Source organism: Salminus brasiliensis, chromosome 19 (assembly GCF_030463535.1).
Source record: "Salminus brasiliensis chromosome 19, fSalBra1.hap2, whole genome shotgun sequence".
In the NCBI taxonomy this organism is placed as follows: Eukaryota; Metazoa; Chordata; class Actinopteri; order Characiformes; family Bryconidae; genus Salminus; species Salminus brasiliensis.
Window position 1 is genome coordinate 27,493,197 of NC_132896.1, and position 21,468 is coordinate 27,514,664.

The 21,468-nt window shown below is 42.1% G+C and overlaps 2 protein-coding genes across 10 annotated transcripts in view; one reads left to right on the forward strand and one right to left on the reverse strand.

Moving 5' to 3' along the window:
- Window positions 1–650: 650 nt before the first annotated feature.
- Window positions 651–4,194, reverse strand: LOC140541197 (catechol O-methyltransferase-like). 2 transcript variants are annotated; one of them, XM_072663754.1, is made up of 5 exons: window positions 3,835–4,194; window positions 2,844–2,927; window positions 1,837–2,105; window positions 1,290–1,486; window positions 651–1,075 (listed from the first exon to the last, which is right to left on the reverse strand). In XM_072663754.1, exons 3-5 carry the CDS (start codon window positions 2,093–2,095, stop codon window positions 761–763), a joined length of 771 nt encoding a protein of 256 aa, XP_072519855.1. In that variant the 5' UTR covers window positions 2,096–2,105; window positions 2,844–2,927; window positions 3,835–4,194; the 3' UTR covers window positions 651–760. The 2 variants fall into 2 exon arrangements, with proteins under 2 accessions (XP_072519855.1, XP_072519856.1); XM_072663755.1 differs by lacking the exon at window positions 2,844–2,927.
- A 2,447-nt stretch (window positions 4,195–6,641) lies between these two features.
- Window positions 6,642–21,468, forward strand: part of limch1b (LIM and calponin homology domains 1b) — a 143,851-nt gene continuing 129,024 nt past the window's right edge. For 5 of the 8 annotated variants that reach the window (XM_072663687.1, XM_072663691.1, XM_072663689.1 and 2 more), the window contains exon 1: window positions 6,643–6,970. In XM_072663687.1, coding sequence (XP_072519788.1) covers window positions 6,854–6,970 — 117 coding nt within the window. In that variant the 5' untranslated portion in view covers window positions 6,643–6,853. Of the gene's footprint in view, window positions 6,971–21,468 lie in introns of all 8 variants that reach the window. The other 3 variants (XM_072663693.1, XM_072663694.1, XM_072663690.1) reach the window with 2 other exon arrangements.

A 21,468-nucleotide genomic window follows, 5' to 3' on the forward strand; every position in this document is an offset into this window, starting at 1 on the left:
TTAATGGACTAGTCTTGAGAGACGGCCCACACCTCAAACTCCTTCTCCATCTCCCCATAAATACCCTCAAGTTCTACTTCAACCTAGTGATGGAACAACTTCGCACACACCACATGTTTGGTGGGGTGCAGTATTCACAAACCCTCCAAATCCTCCAAAAGCCACCCTGAACTACAGCCCAAAAGACTACAGAGTTCTTACCATGTCCTTGGGCGGGGTCCATACTAGCAAAAGATGGCAATAGCAATGGAGGTAAAAGAGCAAATTAAAAACATTCAAGAGAAAATCATTTGAGCGTAACTGATATAAAATTCTGAAATTAGTAAGAGAGTGAAAAATACATCATAATAATTATTTTAAAAAGGATTTTTAAGAATTTAGCAATTAATAAGCCAAAATGACATAAAGAAAAAAGGTTAAAAATAACAAAATAAACAAAAAACAGCCAAATAAAACGATAATATTTAAAACAAAATGTAGGAACAAACAAGAACTATTAACAGACTAAAATATTACTAAAATAATAGTAATAATAAAAATAATAAACACAAGTAAAAATATGTTTTGTAACTAATAATAAGTTACAAAATATAAAAGGAATAAAACAAAATAAATAATTAAAAAATACAATTAAAATCAAGTGAAAATACTCCCAAATGTAAAGGGCAGCTGATTTTTCCAAGAATGTAGATAAATAATATCAGTAAAAAAAAACTGAACCAGTACAATAAAAAAATTGTACCCGCACCCCCCAATATCATTAGCTTACTTCCCCCTGGGAATGTGTGGGCATATGGCAGTGGATCTCTACCATGTCTTTAAACTGGTGACCTATGTCATACTGCTGAGGCCTAGCAGTGACATGCTCCAGCAAGGCCTGAGCTCCAGGTTCCAGAGTCCCGTTGAGCAGCAGGACGCAGCGGGCAGACAGGAGCTTCCCTCTCTGCAGGGCCAGCAGGTCCGGCAGGTACTGCTCAGGGTCATGGTCCATCACAACCAGGTCTAAACAGCTCTCGCCTAGTTGAGACGGTAAGCTGGAGATGGCTTCGGCTGAGGAGCAGGTCAGTACCTGGAACTGAGGAAGACAGACGCCTGGTAACTTCGATGTACTTGATCTGCCATCTTCATTTACAGAGTGGTCAGAAACCAGCATTGCCGGGCAGTTTGGAGGAAAGCGCTGAGCCAGCCAACAATGCTTTGAGAGTAATGAGGGAGGAGAGCGCCATCTACCCACCGGAGAACCCACATACACGTTACCTTCATACCTAAGCCTTAAGTGTTTTACGCACCTGTGGATTTTTGAACCCAGCCACCAGAATGATCTCCTCTCCTTTCTCGGCAGTGAGGGGGTCCAGCTCCACAGTCAGCAGCTTGCCAGAGGTGGGCAGCAGGCGCAGGATTCTGACGGAGGTGTAGCCACAGTGCATTCCCAACTCCAGAACCCTGAGAGGAGCCTCACGCTTTACCACCTCATCCACAAACTCACCTGCGTGAAGAAACCACGAGAGATCAGAGAAAGAAGAACCATTGAGCTATTGGCACCATGCCCAATGTCAGGCATGGTCTAGAGGGGTATAAAGCCCCCCAAGCATTGAGCTGTGGAGCAGTGGAAGCACTGTGTTCTCTGGAATGATGGATGGTGCTCCATCTAATACTTTTTAAAAAGTGCTAAATGCAATCAAATCCTCACAGCAATGCTTCTCCAAAATCTAGCAAAAATGCCATCCCTGGACAGTAGAGACAGTTACTCCAACAAAAGAATTAATGAATGAGCAGGTGTCCCAATACTTATGTCCATTTAGTGTACAAACACACAACAGTGACTGTGGCTTTAACCTTTTTCCGGCCCGATGCTGACTGAGGCATGTGTCCTGGCGTACAGGTCGAAGGTGGCCAGCACGCTGGCAGCCTGGCCGTGGGTGCACTCGGAGAAGACGTAGGCATGCGTGCTCTTCACACACACTTCCCCATGAAAGAACCTCAGCACCCTCTCACACACACGACGACAAAGCGCCAGCAGCCGCGAGTGACAAAGCGTGGTAGCCATGACGACCACGGGGAGCAGAGGGAGTGAGATCAGCAGCAGCGACACCATTTCTTCAGGCCTGAAAGAAGCGAGAAGAACAGCAGAGAAACATCAACTCAACCTTCTCTAAATTCACAGCTGGGTGAAGCATCCGAGCTGAACGTACACAAAAGTACATGTCCAAAAGTTTATGGACACTACTGAGGTCTGCAGTATCAGCTTAAGGGCCAGACTCTTCTTGGAAGGCTTTACATTAGGTGTTGGGACACTGCTGTGAGGACTTGATTGCAATTAGCCACAAGGGCAGTAGTGAGAGGTGCTTAGTTGTGGATCACAACCACCACTCTAACTTATGCCACAGGTACTAAATGGACTCTAGAGAACGTTACTAATCTACTGTGCTGGGGGCTTTGTACCCCTGTAGCTGATGCCTGGTGTTGGGCTTGGTGAGCTTAGGCTCATGTGAGGCTGCTCCAGACAGCCCCACTGTAATAACAATGCTTTTCTATGGGGTCACATCGGCATTAGTTACACCCGGTGACACCCGGTAGTTAAGGTAATTTATTTGAAGGTGTGTCTGGATACTTTTGGACATTGGAGTACTTTAAAATAGAATAGGTCTCTCTGTAGCAAGCAGGTAAATATCAAGCTATTGGCACCATGCCTAATACCAGGTGTGGGCTAGATAAGGCCCCCCAGCATTGAGCTGTGGAGCAGTGGAGGAACAGTGGACCATTCAGTACTTTTGGGATGAGTTGGGGAGTTGGGGACCTGAGCTCACGAACGGTCTTCTCTGTGAAAGCAATCAAATACTCACAGCAGTGCTCCTCCAAAATCTATTAGAAAGCCTTGTTCTTCCCTGGACAGTAGAGGCAGTCACTTCACCAAGAGCAGAATAACTCTTGATTTAGAAAGAAACAAGAAATGAGCCAGGTGTCCCAATAGTTTTGTCCATACAGTGAATTTACAAGCTATCCACACGTTTAATATAAGACACATTTCCAGAAAGGAGCATTGACTGATTAGTCCCATTTACTTTTATTCACTCAGGATAGACTAGGAAAAGGGGCTGACTCCAAGGCTGCAGTTTGATTGGTACATACATGCCACAGCGCCACCTGCTGGTATACAATACCTCTTGCCAGTCCATACAGCAATTTCTCGAAATTAATGATATCTGAGCAGTTCTGAGGATGTTGTGTTACTTTCTGGACTATTATCTAATGATAGACACTCATCATTTCACCAATATGAGCCGAATCATTCGAATCACTCTTTCTTGTATCCATTTTTTTAAGAGCCAAGTTGACCAAATTATTTTAGATATTAGTAATATATTAACCTTATCGTGAATCATTACTCTTGTAATTATAAAACGCGCCCTTTCTATAATAAAAATAAACAAATATGAAACTTTTGCTACAGTGAATCATTTAAACAACAAGTATGAGTGAATGAATTGAGGTGATTCACTTTTCACACCGTAATTACAGAAATCTAATAAGCACACCGAGGACGTGATAAACCTTCAGAATTGCAAAGGATTGACAAAAAATACAAAAGATAAAATTCAATCAAAACATCGACTCTTTAATGCGAGTTGATTAAAAAGAGTCGATTCACAGAGTCGACTCATTGGCAGATCTTACCGTGCTAGTCACTAGTTACGTTCTCCTTTCACTGCTGTTCGATTATTGTTATTAATACAGATATAGACAACTTTATTGATCCCAAAACAAACCGTTAAACCCCCTTTCCTTCCCACAGACTAAGACGCTGGACGAGAGAGTGAATCAGTGTGAACTCACCTGGTAAATGAAGGAGAAGGAGGAGAAGGAGTCAGTTAGAGCAGCAAGTCGGGACGTGTGTGTGTGTGTGTGTGTGTGAGAGAGAGGGAGAAAGAGAGAGGTGTGTGTGTGTGTGTGTGTGTGTGTGTGTGTGAAACAGCAGGCTTCTTAAACATGCTGCTAAAGGAGAAAGGGGGAGCTGTCAGAGTCATCTGTCAGCTCTCTGACTGTCCGGTTCAGCTGTTTATCTGTTTATGAACGACATGGCGAGGACAGGCGGAATAGGGTCAGTTAGAAATGGGCTGACTTTGCTTAGAGATTCACAAGATAGATAACACTAGCAGCTACAAGCTAGCAGTTAGCTAGCTAACCAAACGAGCCTGTATTGCCATCGCTGAGGTGCTAAAGTGCAACCTTAAAGGAGCAGTGCGCCCCACTGCTCAGACGGGGGAGTAGTTGAAGCCGCTCGCCACCAGAGGGCAGCACAGCCATCAGGACTCGTTAGGGACGAACTAGGACTTTTCCTTTGCTTTAGGGGTTTGGCCTATAATTTCCCACGCAAACGTTATTTTTGATAAATAATAGAACTGAAGACATTTATTAAACATTTCAAGGCACGAGGCATTAAATAACTGCTAGAAAATCCAACATTTCCAAACTGTTCAGGTGAATTATTAAAAATATAGGACTTTTATTTTGTATCATATTTCATATATCTAGAATTTATTGCTAACAGCAGTTTTTAAAAAGACAACTAAAACATATAGAAGAAGATTGTTAACCCCTTATATGCTAAGTTGCCTTTAAAATATTTGTAATTTTTTTTTAGTAATTTTCAAACTTGGAAACCTGTATGTATTTCCTGGTGCCTACAGTGCATTGGGTTAATCCAACAGGGAAAATTCAATTTCTTATTATGTAATTTATTATTTATTTTATGTATTATGAATGATCATTATTTCCCTTTTGTAAATTATAATTTATTTATTATCTATTATATAAATTTGAATCATTATTTAAGACCATTTAATCATCACATTGATGTAGCCAACGTCTCAAAAACTCAAATATGTATCAAATATGATGCCCTTGGCTTTAAAGGGTTAATGTGATTCATTTACATGCACAAACTTATACAGTGTCTCAATAGCCTGATGACACTCCGAGCGCTGTGTGCTACAGTCATTTATCTTTATTGTATTTGAGTATCTGCAGCACACACAGCCTGGGTACACACACACACACACACACACACACACAGGCAGGCAGGTGAAATAAAGGTGTAAACGATCCAATTATTATCCACACCCACCTCAAACTGACCCAAACTACAGTTCAGGACCTCAGAGACAACTCTTACAAACACAGCACAGTGGACTCAGTGAAGGGTCGTTTTCTAAGAAGGACTGATCAATCAAAAGAGCTGCCCTGAGTATTCATGCTTCTTTATATGAAAGTGTGAGTGTGGGAGTGGGAGTGTGTGGGAGTGGGAGACAGGTTATAAAACCCAAATAGCACTAATGAACTGTAGGACCAAGCAGTATTAAGTTATAGTCAGGCAGTCTATTAGCCTCTACTATTAGCCTCTAGCTTATCTACACACAGTCTGGGGGTGAGGTGAGGTGAGGCGAGGCAGGCCCGCAGACGAAGCTGCAGTTTGCTCTTATGGGGCAGTGGTGGCTCAGCGGTTAGAGCGCCGGGCCCTTTACCCTCTCCACTCCCTGGGCGCTGGAGTTGGCTGCCCACCGCTCTGGGTGTGTGTGTGCTCACTGCCCCTAGTGCACTAGTGTGTGTGTGTGTGTTCACTACCACAGATGGGTTAAATGTGGAGTGACAAATACCTGCACCTTTACCTTTACCTCTTGATTGCCTGGCATAGCAGATCTGGAGCTGCCAGGAATCGATGCAAACTCAGGGAGTTACTTTACTACCAGTGATTTATACCGACACTCTACTACAGACTCAGACTGTCACACTCAACCTTTTTATTCTTAATAATAACAACTCGGTTGATGATGATGATTCTTCATCTTATTGTTGTTGTTATTATTATGATCATTATTACTACTACTACTACAAAAAAAAGAATAACGAGAACAACCATATTGGATAATAATGTCTCATATATTATGTATGATTATGTAACTGTCTATGTATTTTTATATAATTGCATGTTAAATGTTATTACATTGTAATTTCATATAACAATCCTAATAATATATTTTATAGTTGAATAAATCTGGCTAATATTCTAATACTTAATAATATGGATAACAACAATATATAATAAAATAAAGTATAATAAATATGATAAAATGAATCAAATAATAAATATAATTGTTAATGTAAAATATTAATTACTTTAAATACATACAATAATTGCATTAATTATATGCAATAATAATCACATATTCTATAATTATACAACGATATACAATAATAAGAACAACAACAATAATAATAATAACAACAACAATAATAACAACAACAACAACAACAACAATAATAATAACAACAACAACAACAATAATAATAATAACAATAATAATAATAACAATAATAATAATAACAATAATAATAATAATAATAATAATAATAATTCTATATTTTTATTTTATTTCAGTGCTGTTCTGTCCCTCTGAGCTGTAGTGGGCGTGTCGTAGGGCCGATCTCGCCTCTGATTGGCTGCTACCCGCTTTCCTTTCCCTCGTTATTTTTAGCTATTGGTCCGATTGAGGAGGCAGCGCGAGCAGGTCGGCGGAGCCTGCGCTCCCTGCGATTGAGAAAAGTGGGTGTGTGTATGTGAGCGTGTGTGTGTGTGTGTGTGTGTGTGTGTGAGTGAGAGAGAGAGTGTGTGTCTGTGTGGAGGGGAGGAGGGGGTGCGTCTCAGCTCATCTGCAAAGTGCAGTGCAGGTCTGCGGCACGGAGGCAGCGAGGCAGCGACACACAAGTGCTGAAGAGAACTTTAGCCGGCCAGGGACCCTCCTACCCGGGGCTGCTCGACCACCCGCCGTCCAGGTAGGCCAGAGAGGCGATCTAAATGGCCAGTCCGGGGTCAGAGGCAGGACGGCATCTCCATCTGCAGCAGCAGCAGCAGCAGCAGTCTGCCGAGTCAGTCTCGGAGCCGGCCGTCCGAGAGGCTCAGAGATGGATCGAGGTACGTGCTGTGTTTTTATTTACACCCCCCAACATCCCCCCCAACACCCCCCAGCATCCCCCCCAAACCGCCACAGACACACACCGCTAACCTGCGACATCTCAGCGGACAGTGTTAGCCAAGTCAGCCTTATGCAAGCGCCACCGCCAGCCCCTCACAGCCCGGACAGCAGCTCTCAGCGCAGGGGCTGTTTAGGAGCCTGAGGGGTGCACTGCTAGGTCTGCTGGCGTCACCTGTTGAGGCGATCCAGGGTCAGTCCAGGACCACAGCAGTGCTTTTCTGCTACGGTGGGTGCAGAATGTGTGCTGGACAAAAGAGGGGCTCTGGAATGTGCTTCTCATCATTTCAGTTAGGAAGAGCTGAAGGGACAGCATGTGTGTGACCAAATGTGGGTGACCACAGTTAGACAACTAGTGCTCGGGTCACTGAAAACCAGATAGCCCTCACTCCTCAGTTCTTAAAGTCTTAAAACTTGACCGTCCATATATGGAAAGTTCCCTTCTTTGAATCCACTGGTTTTGTGATGTACTGACCCACTCAGCAGCAGTTTAGCACCCCCCCATACGCCATAAGTGGATCACAAGGGAAAAATGGTGCCTTGGGCCAACTGTCCACCGCTAAGATATTAAGATATGTTAGAGATGTCCACTTTTGGACACAAGTGGGTGCCGAATGTGTGCTGGACAAATGAGGGGCTCTGGAATGTGCTTTGCATCATTTTTATTAGGAAGAGCTGAAGGGACAGCATGTGTGTGACCAAATGTGGGTGACCACAGTTAGACAACTAGCCACCATAGCCCTCCCTCCTCAGTCCCCAGAGTTTTTAAACTTTACCGTCCATATATGAAAAATTCCCTTTTCTGATAGGCTGACCCCCTCAGCCAATAGCAGTTAAGTCCCACCCATAAATGTAGCAAGTGTATCTTAAGGGGAAAATGGTCCCTTGTCCACCACTGATCCACTCTTTTCCTCATATAAAGGGCTGTTAGAGGTGAGTTCAGAATGTCTGCTGGACAATAGCTGGACTCAACTGGAATGTCTTTGCATCATTTCTATCAGGTGGCTTCCAACTGTCCCTCTGTGCATCAGCACTGACCTTCCCTGTCCCGTGAGGGATGTTAGATATGACCCCCCCCCCCTGTTTTGTTGCTTGCAGCAGGTGTTCTGACCTCATTAGATTGATTTTTGTACTCAGTGACCAGGAAGGATTGGGAGCTAAACCGCTGTCCCAAAGGCCCCAGCCTGCCCATTGTGGCTATATCGGGCTACTGCTGACTGTAGAGTCAGCTGCAGTGTAATGAACTGGATTACATCACCAAGAGATTTCACTCAAGGAGTCCTTTGTTGCTAGTATTCCATCTTTTAGCACATCGTGTTGCACCACTAGAGTCCATCTAGTCTGCGGCTTAAGCTTTAACGCTGTCCTGATAGGCTGCAGCTGCAGCTTTCTTAACGTATTCACAGTTAAAGGGCTCATATCCTACACTGTATTGATACTGTGTATTAGTATCTGTATGTATTTGAGGTCCACTTGTGATATTTGTGTGTGTTTATGTACCCAAAAACAGTGCTAACCATGCAATTCCGTACCATCGAGCCGTTCATCTTGTTAAAACTTCGATGCGGATGGGACGGAGCTAAACTACAGGCTGTAGGAGCAAAGCTGAACATGTGGATACATGTAAATGTGGGTACTCGAAGGTACTCGAAACGGTCACAGTTAAGCAATTTCTTTGTGTAACCCTGCTTTTGATATAGTATTTTATTGATATATGCAAATGAGCTGCATTCGAAATGGCTCTCCTGTATTGTGGCTCAAAAAAGCAGTCGAGAAGACCAAAAAGTCTGAATAGGCCTAATACGTATAAATGCCCATGGCACCATGCCTAATGCCAGGCGTGGGCTAGAGGGGTATAAAGCCCCCAGCATTGTGCGGTGGAGCAGTGGAAGAACTGTGGTCTCTGGAATGATGGAATTATGGTGCTCCATCCAGAACTTTTGGGATGAGTTTGGGATGATCATCCTGATCTCACTGAATACAATCAAATCCTTACTGCAGTGCTCCAAAATCTAATAGGGAGCCTTCTTCTCTGGACAGTAGAGACAGTTACTCCAAGAAAAAGCAGGATAATACCCTCCATTTTAGAAGAAACCGTGAATGAGCAGGTGTCCCAATACTTTTGTCCATATAGTGTATTTTTGACGTTAATGTTGGATGATTTGGGACCATTTCTGTTGGTCTATTCCTCATAAAATGAGGTTGTGAAATGGTCACCCAGTAGCTGCAGACCTCGAACAATATAGATAAAAAATAAAGGCTGAAAGAAATGGAAGGACATGGCTTTGATATGTGGGCGGTACTGTGGTGCGCGATGAGCTCCATATTCAACAAGCCTGATGAGTTCAGGTGACCATACCAGCAGCAAATGCCCCAAATAACTGTTTATTGAAAAAGCACCCTCGCAGCTGGAGGCCACGTTTAAAGCTTTTGTAAGGGAGGCTTAACGTAGCAAAGCCCATAGCTTTTGTGTTCATTGTGTTTGGTTATTGTGAACTCGGCCCGGAGCTGGGGAGGTTTGTACTGTGGTTGGGAGGAGGTGCTCCTCTTCAAACGTCTGTTTATTTTCTTTTTTTTATTTGCCTACCGACTTTTCTCGCACTCGAACATGTATAAACACATCCTCTATCCCATGATCCCGAGGAACTCCTGCAGAAGTTTGCCTTTTATGATGGTAAATTGTAGCGTTCCTCAGCTTGAGATTAAACCCAGTTGTCCTCCTCCTACTTAAAGGCTTCCAAAAACATCTTTCTCAGGAACGTCTTATTTCTGATGTCAACACACATCACGTGGCCCTCGACAAAGCTATTGCACAATTATCGAGTCCCTCCTGCGGCGATAAGGAGCTTCTTCTGAGATCAGGATGTTCTCTTTTGAACACAAGCGACCAAAAACAACACTTATGATGTGGTTTAAGCTCCTATTAACCATCTCAGCTCCTCAAAGCACTGGAGATTAGTGCTGTTTAATCTGATGGGTGCAATAAAGTGAAGCTGTTGATATGCTAGCTTTCATTTTTGGCTTAGAAACCCACGGCAGGCCACTCTATAACTCTGGAAGTATTAATCAGATATTGTATTTAAGACTTCAATCAGTTCTCTCTTCCAGTGATGTTGAGCTGTCGTATGATGGTGCATGATCAGCTGCTCAAGTCCTGAACGAAGCATCTCCAGCGTATCATGTAACAGTAGAGGAGACCTATAGTGAGACGTGAAGTAGGTCTGGTCATACTTTTCTTCCATTCAATCCCATTAATCTGTTCATGTGGTTTATGTGGGAGTGTAGGACATTGTAGTTTATTGGCTGGGAGCTAGGATATCAGTTTTGGCCTGTTTTGCAACTCTCTCTGAACAGAAATGAAGCAGAAAGAAAACATAGGTTAGTTGTATATGTCAAAGGGCAGCATTAGACCCAATTTACTGTGGTGCGTACTACTGGTACTACATTTCCCATAATGCCCCAGCCCCATAACATCTTTTCAAAAGCTGGAGAAGCTAACGCTTTCAGTCAGGGCTAGATTCCGTTTTTTGAGCGGAGTAATGAACACTCAGAAATATTTGTGCAGAAATGTTTGGATACAATCAATATACCTATGAGTTCTAGCTATAGTTCACATGTAGTTTTATGCAGCAAAGGAACTATTTAATGCACATGTGTGACAGTAATATTACTAATATAATAATAATAATAATAATAATAATAATAATAACAAAAATAATAACTAATAGTATAATTACTACCATTATTATTATTATGATTATTATTTAGTAGTAATAGTATTACCTAGTAATGTTATTAAGCAAGAAGGGTACTAAACACCCCTGATATATGTAAAGAATGATTTTACCATGTTTATTATATTTGTAAAGTTTTATTTGATTATTTACACTGATGAGCTGTTTGCTTAAAAAATGTTGATGTACCTGACTTGGTCCGACTTGTGCTTATGTGGTGCTTGCTGTTGGAAAACCCTTTTTCTGATATACCCAGACATCTGGAAAGCAGCATAAGATTGGAAGATCTTGGGACGATGTCCACAAAGCTTTTACAGGCATGTTTCCATTAAAATACATTCCATCAGCATCACTGAGGGACCAAAAAAACTAGAGGCATTTTTGAATTTTCATTCGAAAACCTATTGTTTAGTACACTGTATGTCCGAATGTTTGTGGACACCCCTTGTAATGAATTATTTTAGCTACTTTAAGTTGCACTCATTGCCGACACAGGTGTGCAAATGCACACATACACACACAGCTTGTCTACTGCCTATAGAGAATTATTGCCAACACAATAGGACTCTGTGGAGCAGATAAAAATGAACCTATTGGCACCATGCCTAATGTGTGAACCAAGTGTGGGCTAGAGGGGTATAAAGCCCCCCAGCATTGAGCTGTGAAGCAGTGGAAGCACTGTGTTCTCTGGAATGATGGATGGTGCTCCAGCCATTACTTTTGGGATGAGTTGGGGGGTTGAGGATAAGGTGTGGTTGTGATCCAATGTCCACCATCCTAAATGTTTGTTTTGGTTGCTAAATGCAATCAAATTCTCACAGCGATGCTTCAAAATCTAGTAGAGACTTCTTTTCCTGGACAGAAGAGAAACAATGAATGAGCAGGTGTCCAAATACTTCTGTACATATAGTGTACATAACTACTAATTAATAGTAACTTCAGTAACTGCTATAAACCTTATATTTAACCTGATGTCAGCTGAGGCATTTGAATTGAGGAATTGAAGTGTGGACCCATATAAAGTGCATTAAGGGGAAACTTAAGGGTAAACTGAGCGACCTGCAAAACAAGTGGTTAATAAGTGGAGTTTTTAGGCTACTGTAAAAAAGAAAAAGCTCTGCTACTCCATGATAGATATGACTGAGTTGATCTCAGTGATGACTTTTGTCTTTCTTCTGTTTTTCCTGTGGGCATGAGGCTCTGTTTGGACTTGTCTTCTCTTGTCTCTCTAGTTCAATTGTGGGCCACTCACATACAACAGTACAAATGTCTATTTACCTGTAGATTGTAGAACTGTATATATGTGTATTATAGCATTCCTCTGTAGGTTAACCCCTTAAACATGCTGTGGGCAGCAGATGGGCCCAAAGTGTTATTACAAACTTCTGTTACCAAAGAATAGCCCCAGCAGTTAGTACAGAAGCCCCTGTAGTTACTGAATAATAATACACCTTAGTGTGTGATAAGGCTTTTATCTGCATTGAGGGGTTAAATAAGATCAGATGACATTGAATAGATTGTTAATACACACAAATACATCAGACAGGCTCATATGAAATCCTTAAGCGTTGAAATCAGATGTGAAATGTAGTTGTTTCAGGTGAAACTACACAAGGCAAGATAAACATCGTCCAATACCGATAAACGATATCCAGAATGGCTTAATCATTCTCTCGGAATATCCAAAACTAGTGACGATATACCCCCAATTCAAGACACCCAATAACCCTAGTACAACAATACACAATTCCTGAGTGTAGAGCTTACTAACCTGCTGTTACTGCTGTTCGGAAGAGTTCGTTCCACTTCCTTGGTGCCAGGACAGAGAATAATCTGGGTGTGTGTGTCTTCCATGCGTCCATTCTTCTTCTTTAAAAACTGCTTTAAAGCAGCATTATGTAGCATTTTCACCTGTAATAAGGGGGTTAGCGCCGCGGTTGTTACTACTCTAAGTTCATCAGGATAATGCTTGCGAGAACTGCTGCGAGTCATGTTTGTGTAGAATATTACTGCTTTCAGTTCCGGTTCTGAAATCTCTCAGCTTGTAAAAATACATGTGTAAAGCGTGCCCAACTGTAGGGGGAGCCCAGGAGCAAGAAATGCCCATTCTTGCATAAAGCTGCTTTAAAAAGTATTAAAATTAGCTGTGCATCTAAAAGTAGGCTGTCATCCTGAAATTACCGAAATGCTCCACTACCCCACAGGACGAATCTCACAGCTAAGAAAACCACATCACACAGCAGGAGTGTGTGCTACTTCAGGATAGATTTGTTGCAAAATTGGATCTGATCTAGCATTGGATTTTTGCTGATATTGGCCCAATACTTGAACCTGAATATGTAATGAATAGGTATCCATGCTTTCTATATGTAACATATAGAAAGCTAATCCCATCTTTAGCCTGCTGCTAATGCGACATCATTGGACAGCTAAACACACCTGGATTAGAACACTAACTTACTTTCCTTAAATGATTCTTTACCCCTTATAAAGCCTATGGACCACCGACGGGTAGCCCCACCAGTTTCTATAGATGTTGACTGCATGATTCATTACAGAGAGTGTAATTCATCCTGTTTAGTTGGATGGAGTCACTGTACTTAGTACGGGGGAGTATTTGGATAGCTTTTTTAAGAATCTGTTGCTAATAATGCGTTTTGTCTGCATGTTAAAATGTCATGTATTGTCATAATATCTTCAAATATCATGATACGACATGTTTGCCATACCGACCAGCCCTACTCTACATATTATGTGCATATTGTACAATAGCGCTGTACTAGTACAGGGTTAATCCCAAGCCTGTCTTTGTTAATGCAGAAGCGAGCAGCACTAAAACTAAAAGGGGCCGATGGGACTGAGGCTTTGAAAGCCTGCAAGATGGCGTGATCTAAACTGGGTTAGTGGATCGCACCAGCATGAAGCACTGGATCCTACAGGACAGAGCTTCATGCCGGTTTAGGTTTCACCTCTGCTTGTTTGCTCCCGTCCCATCTCACCTCAGCTCAGTGCACACTGCTCAGGGAGAGTTTTGACTATCAAGACTTTTTGTTAATTGGCCTTATGAGCGCTTATGAGCTGTTGTGCAAGCTGGCTCGCTTATGTATGCTTGGACAGTGATTGGACTGCACCTAGCAACTGCTAAACAGCATGCAGCTGCATTTGTCTTCAAGTCTGAAATGTATTCATTTTTTATTTGAGGGTCAAAATCAAGAGGTGGTTTTGCAGTGGCTGATTTGTTCCTTGAAGGCTTCACACTAGATGTAGGAACATTGCCGTAAGAATTTGATTGCATTCAGCCACAAGAACATCAGACAAAGACAACCACAACCAACATTTGTGTTGGAGACAGTGGGTAGCCTAGAGTGGGTAGGTAGAGATGGTTAAGGGCCTTGCTCACAGTGGCAACAGTGGCATCCTAGCAAACCAGGGTATTAAACCCACAGCCCTGTCATAAACAACCCAGTGCTCTGATCACTGAGCCGCTGTCTGTGAAGTCAGGTGCAGATGTTGGATGATTAGTTCTAGATAACAAACACTCCATGTACCAGTCTTGAGCAGTGTCCTATAAGAACCATTTTTGGAGCATCTATGGAGTTGTGAAGAACTTTTAAATTGGTAAAGAACCTTTACATCTTTACAAGGTTCTTCAGACATAAGGTTCATTAAAAACAGGTGACCAACATGGAACCAAAATGGGTTCTTCTATGGCAACGCTTAAAGAACCCTTGGTTGCATCTTTATTTTTAAGAGTGTAATAGATGGAGCTTTATCACTCCAGTGAATGCAGCTCCACAGCCCAAATGCTGGAGGGCTTTATAGCCCTCTAGATGATGCTTGCCACTGGGTGTGGTGACCTTAGGCTAATGTGCAGCTCCTCCTGAGATTCCCATCATTTCTATTGGCAGTGCTTGTCTGTGGAGATTACACAAGCTGTGTGTGCACAGCTAAACTCTTGTGTCAGCAATAGGTGCACTTTAACCCCTTAACACTCCAAGGCGTTTTACACACTACAGTGTTTTACTCAGTAACTGCAGGGACTTCTGTACAAACTGGTCGGGCCGTGTGATAAAACCTTCGGCCCACCGATGGGCCATCGGCTATTTAAGGGGTTAAAGTAACTCAGTTTACTGCAAAGGAGTATTTTTATCGAAAGGTTTATGCTTAAACACACTAATATGGCTACACTTTAATGGCCAGTTGCCCTCCAACAATTTATTACACATTTCTATTACCAAGGATTAGCCCTACCACTTTGCATAGAAGTCCCTGTAGTTATTGATTAGTGTGTTTTAGGCCTTGGGGTGTTAAGGAGTTAAATAGTGAAGCTGATGTTGGACTACATATTCACAGTTTAGGGATCTTGTAAAATGTGAGAAATTAAAGAATTCTGTGAGTGTCCAAACTTTTGACTGCTACTGTACTGTATATCTGACCTGATTTCAATGCATTAGTCCAACACAATAAGCAACATGTGGTGCGATTGAAGGTTTGCCCATTTTGGACTTGTGCCCGTCCCAAAGAGCTGACCAGCATGTGGAATGTGCCACGTGAGTTGATGGTGGTGGTGTGTGGGTCTACACTGGGGTCGGGGTTGTGTTTGAGTGATGGCCATTGGAGACAGCCCCGGGGTTTGTTCTGGAAAAAACGAGTAAGGGATGTTCTCCACTCGTCTCGGTGCTGCGCTGCACTGTCATAATTAAATAAAACAAGGCCGCGTGTGTAGGCATGTATTTAGCTCTTTGTCGGGACCAAAATTTCCCAATGATGGTAGGAAAATGACCTATTAATGGGGGCTGGGGGGCACCGAGGGATCAAAGAGCCAACGAGTCTATTGGTTCATGAGGTAAAGGTTAGGATTAGGTTTAGGAGGTGGCGTAGCTTTGTGTCAGCAGCAGTGGAAAGGCTGCACAAAGGAGTATTGTCAGAAGATGACAGATGGCAGATCTGATGGAAAGGTTAAGGATCAGCAGTGTTATTGTACGCATATACACACACACACACACACACACACACACTGAACCCAATGTTAACTCTATAAATATTGCGATGATCTGATACTGTCGGGCGGATTTCAACAGCATATGATGGGATACTGGAGAAAAGAAAGGAACGAATGTCATGGAATTACTTAGAGTGCTACAGAACGCAAAGCAAAGAAACATCACTGACTGCACGACAGCGTCACATGATCACTGTAGGCCTGGGGCTGTATTAGGAGCATGGTATTAGGCTTGGAAGGTACCACAGTATTATAAAAATACTGACATTCAATTGACATTTCAAAATGAATGCCAAATTCCTGTCCTTTGTCTATGTTTACATGGTCCAATAAGCTCAGTCCTTAATATGCGTTTAAGAGAGCCACAGGGTGAGGGCGCTGTGTCTTATGTCCTAAAGCTATTGGCATTACTTCTCTACAGGGACTGGACAGGGGCTGTGTGTGTGTGCATTTACACATCTGTGTCAGCAATGGGTGCAACTTAAAGTAGCTGATTGCATTCATTAGAAGGGGTGTCCACAAACATTTGGACATACAGTGTACTTTCACAAAGCTAAAATATGACTAAAAACAGCCACAGGGTGGGGGCGCTGTGGGAGCTCAGCAATTGGTGATTGAGTTTGTGCTCTGAAAAACAACTGTAGTTGTGTGTTTAGCAACATGGTAAGTTTGATTAAACGGGGAAGGCAAGCAAACCTGGGTGAACCAGCCTACTACAACACCCGAAACCTAACTAGTCAGCTATGAGTCCAAACACAGCAGAACTGGTCAATGTTCACCTCTCTGTTACTGCACTGGGCTGTCTGATACTCGGTGAATCTGTAGCTGAGCAAGTTAAGCAAAGGCTAGTTTTGAGACTGGGCTACAGATTGGTCACATTGGCCACAGATCAGAAACCACAGGAAAACGTTCAATTCAGCTTTCTGAGCGTTCAACAACAGTCGCTCGATCTGAGTCATTATCATCTAAATGTTTACGTCAGCCTACTATCTAAGGCTAACCAGCTTATCTTTATAATATTTAAGCTTTTTTTTTTTTACTAGTTTTAGGTAATTTTATTTAGGTCATTGTTTCAGATATTACAGAGGCAGCAACAGTAAGATATACTTTGTGGACAAAAGTATTGGGACACCTGTTCATTCATTGTTTCTCCTAAAATTAAGGATATTAAAACAGAGTTTATGCTGCTTTCTAAACAGATGTTGGAGCATTGCGGTGAGGATTTGATTGCATTCAGTGACAAGAGTCATAGTAAGGTCAGGGTGTTGGTAATCACCACCCCATCTCATCTCTAACTCCCCAATGCATCCCAAACGTATTGGATGGAGCACCACCCATCATTCCAGAGAACACAGTTCCACTGCTCCACATCTCAATGTTTGGAGAGGCTTTTTACTCCTCTAGCTCACGCCTGGCATTAGACGGTGCCGATACTTTAATGGTTCTGGGGTTATCTGCTCCAGAGAGTCCTCTTTTATTAGGGACTAGACAAGCTGTGTGTGTGTGCATTTACACATCTGTGTCAGCAATGGCTGCAACTTAGTAGCTGAATGCATTCATTAGAAGGGGTGTCCGCAAACATTTGGACATACAGTGTACTTTCACCAGCTAAAATGACTAAAAACAAATAAAACCATAAAAATTAGTTCTCATAGGAAGAAATATTAGATCTGAGATATCAGATATTGCCTGATTGGATTTAAGATGGCCTCAAAACTGCCATTGTTCAATCTGCAGTTTTCTCATTTGCATGCACACAGATGTTCACTGGTAGATCAGCTCTATTAATCATACATCAAGGCCTAAAATGAGAATGTGGACACATTTTTAATAACTGTCACTGTGCCAATGGAAAGTTTCTCTGAGAAGAAAGTGCTCTCAGATCTACAGGCCTGACTCCAGTTTACACATTCTTCACTTGACATGTACTGTCTGGCTGTGTCTGTCTAAATACCTGCCTTAGGACTGATGACATACAGTACTGCATTGTGTCAAAACGCAGTTTGGAAATATCCTGTAGGTGTTTCAGTCTGACAGTGGAAAGATAATTCCTGAAACAGGATGATTGATTGGCCTTTCCAGTGCTAAAACAAAAAATAGTCTACGACCACGGCGCGGCCGTACTGAAGACACGCTAGGATCTGCCAAATTAGTACGTTGTCCAGATGGCTGGAAGATTATCGGAAGTGGGGTGAACAGGTGGAGCAGGGTTTAAGATAAGGCCCCCTTTTCCCTGAGATTAACTCTGTGCTAGTCTTCTTGTACATTTCTAGGTTTACTGCAAGGAAGGTGCTCTCAAGCAGCTCAAAAAGTTGTAAATAGAGGTTGTAAACTTGAGCAAGTTGCCTTCAAGTTACCCATAGATCGAGTAGGCCAAAGGACAGTGCACCATTTATATTAATGGCACTTATTTTATTTCTGTATCTCTGTATGATTTTAATGTTACGTCTAATCTGTACTGAGTAAAAGGCCAGTGTCAGCAGCGTCTATTACACTGTCCACATGGTACCTTTTGCTAATGACCACTCAAACTCTACAATAAACAATAACTAGTTACTAGGGATGTGCTAGTAACTAGTAACTACTGTATGAGTGTAGACTCATATTTAGACGTTGTCAAGGATGTGGCCAATTCCGGTTCAGCTTTTTTGCTAACTAGGCTAAGTACTCTAGCACTTTAGCACACTGTCCACTGTCAAGACAAGACCTGGTAAAGAAAATGACAAGCGCTCATTAACATCCAACATACTATATACACTATATGGACAAAAGTATTGAGACAGCTGCTCAGTGTTCATTGTTTGTACCAAAGTTAAGGGTATTAAAAAGGAGTAACTGTCTACCATCCAGGAAAGGCTTTCTACTACATTTTGGAGCATTACTGTGAGGATTTCATTGCATTCAGCAACAAGAGCGTCAGTGAGATCAGGAAAAGGCCGCCTCATCCCAAACTCCTCATCTCATCCCAAAGGTATTAGATGAGGCACCATCATTCCAGAGAGCACAGTTCCACTCAGTGATCAATGCGGAGGGGCTGTATACCCTCTAGTATCTAGTCCATGCCTGGCATTAGGCACGACGCCTATAGGTTCATGTTTATCTGCTCCAGAGAGTCCTATTCCATTGGAAATACCTGATAGTAAATACAGGGACGAGGATCCATGTCCATCTGTGTCAGCAATGGGTTTGATTTAGGGCTGGGCGATATGGTAAAAATACTATATCTACTATAAAATACTAAAAATACTATAAAAATACTATATCACCATCTGCTGCACCAGTCTAATTACACTGTTAGTAATGAAACTTGAAGTTGATCAGTGTTTATTAAGGACTAACAATATCCTCTATATGCTTAGATACTCTTATATTGAGGATCACAATAACAAATTTACCACAATGCGATAAAATATCATCATTCAGTTGATGGGTGCAATATAGTGTTAATGTTAAGGTGTTAATGTTAGCTTATTAGCTCATCTGAAGAGGCAGCCCCTACTGCTCATCTGTAATGAAACCCAACCAATTTTTCTTGGCTGTACTGATAAACATTCAATAATAAGGCATTTCCACTAGTGCTGTTCTCAAAAAAGTAATCCTACAGGTCTTCCTTGCGGTTAACCCTTCATTAACTCTACTTATGGACACTGGAATATTACCCCGATTACTCAGAACGCACACCCCTAAAGTTACAACCTGATCATTTGACAATTTTCCAATCTTGGTTGGTAGGATGTCTGAGAATTAAACGAAGTAGTCTTTGCTACTGCTCCAGATATGAAAGTTCTCCAACCCCTGCCTCAACATAAGGTTGGCCTTATGAATGGCTCGGTTTATGTCTGAGACTTGAATGAGGTGTGTTTTAGAGCTGTCGAAACTGCTACTGAGCACTTCATGGGTAGTAGTTAGCAGTGACTGCTAGTTGAAATGCTAGCTGCTAAGCACCTGTTGGCTTGAGGATCACAAGCCTGTTGGTGACAGGCTCCAACATCGTCCCTTAACAGAAACTCTTGGTGCATGTGTAAGTGGGACATGATGTGTGTAAGTGGGACAGTACCCATCTCTGAAATTCTATGAAAGTATGTGTGTGAGAGAGTGTGTGTGTGTGTTTGAGAGAAACTATGGGTGTAAGTGGGACATGGTGGCAAGTGATAGACTCGTGGGAGCTGGTCTCTTTTTGCTTATCAGGGGGAACTTCTAGCTGCATGCTACACACAGACACACACACACACACCACACTTACCTATTGACCCATACAATGACTTACTCAAACCATCATACCTGCCCTACTGTTCCGGAGACTTCAGCTTAAGTCATTGCCCTCGGCTGCCTTGCCCACTTTTTCCTCGTAGGTTTACTCAGTATTTGACTGTAAAATGAGAAGAGGGTGTTAGCAGTGGCACAGAGAGCTGAAAGAGAGAGAGAGAGAGAGAGAGAGAGAGGCTTAGAAAGAACTAGAGCGGTGCTGAATTTTCTAGAGCAGGGATCAGCAGGCCTCCTCCTCAAGTGCCACCTGCAGGAATGAGTGTTAACACTAATCTAACACATGTGTCTAATCTTCTGGTACAGTTAGCTGACGTAGGTGGGAGTGTATGAGGCTGGCACAGGAGCCTGCATAGCCTGGTGCACGCGCTTACAAAGCCATGCTCTAGCAAATTCTTTAGCACAGGATTCTTGCTAATTGCTGGAATGCTGTTAGTTGTATTAGCCTGATTTGTTGCTGATGTTAGGATGTAATTACGTAGACCAGGGTAGTTTGGGCCTGCGTTTGAGGTTAGGGAATTAGCCGTGCTTTTAGCATCTGTATCTGTTTCACCAAAGTTTTCTCAGAAAGATCTGTCGAGGATGGAGTTAATGTGTGTGTCTATGTGTGTGTTTTTGTACAGTTTCAGGACAAATATGTGCTGATGTTGTTGGAAAAGCCGGAAAAACAGGGCTAATGTACAATATCAGAACCAACAAACTTTCATAGAAATCCATTGTTACATTGGGATACATACAGTAGTATGGAAAAGTATTTGCCCCCTTCCCAATTTCTTCTATTTTTGCATATTTATCACACACCCTAATAATAATTTTATTATTAGGTCCAGGTGTCCTTTTTTCCAGATGTGTCTCTTTTTGGGATATGAATTTTATGATTTCTGAATTCTGTCCAGGCTTTCGCATTGATTTCACATCAGCGTTTGTCTCTACACTCCCCACACATTCTATAATTCTGTATTATGTAAAATAAGAGTTTATTCCAAGTAATTTTGAGCATTTCTATTGATCCATTCATCCAGAATTATTTACACAGTAAACAGCTACAGTGTTTAAACCGTGGAGAAAACTAAAAACACACATACATTTAGATACATGTTTTTCATTGAACAGCAGCGATACATAGAAATATATATATTTATAAAATGTACATTGAAAATATATGACTTCAAGTCCTGATATTGAATAAATTGTGTTTGTGTGTGTGTGTGTGTGTGTGTGTGTGTGAGAGAGAGAGAGAGAGAGAGAGAGAGAGAGAGAGAGAGATTAGCTGTGTGTGGTTGAGAGAATGTTCTCATGGTTTTGTATTCGGCTCAGTCAGTAGGGGTCTCAGCTGTCATCAGATTACTGATCCTAACGTCTCAATCCGAGAGTTGCCCACACACACACACACACACACACACATACAGAAAAGGGAAGATTTCAGATTCAGGACTGTTCT

Coding starts and splice junctions, on each gene's coding strand:
- LOC140541197 (XM_072663755.1), bottom strand. CDS start 2,095: ATGGTGTCGCTGCTGCTGATCTCACTCCCTCTGCTCCCCGTGGTCGTC. Junction 1,487..1,836: donor CAGCATCGGGCCGGAAAAAG/GTTAAAGCCACA, acceptor TTCTTCACGCAG/GTGAGTTTGTGGATGAGGTG. Junction 1,076..1,289: donor CTGGGTTCAAAAATCCACAG/GTGCGTAAAACA, acceptor TGTCTTCCTCAG/TTCCAGGTACTGACCTGCTC.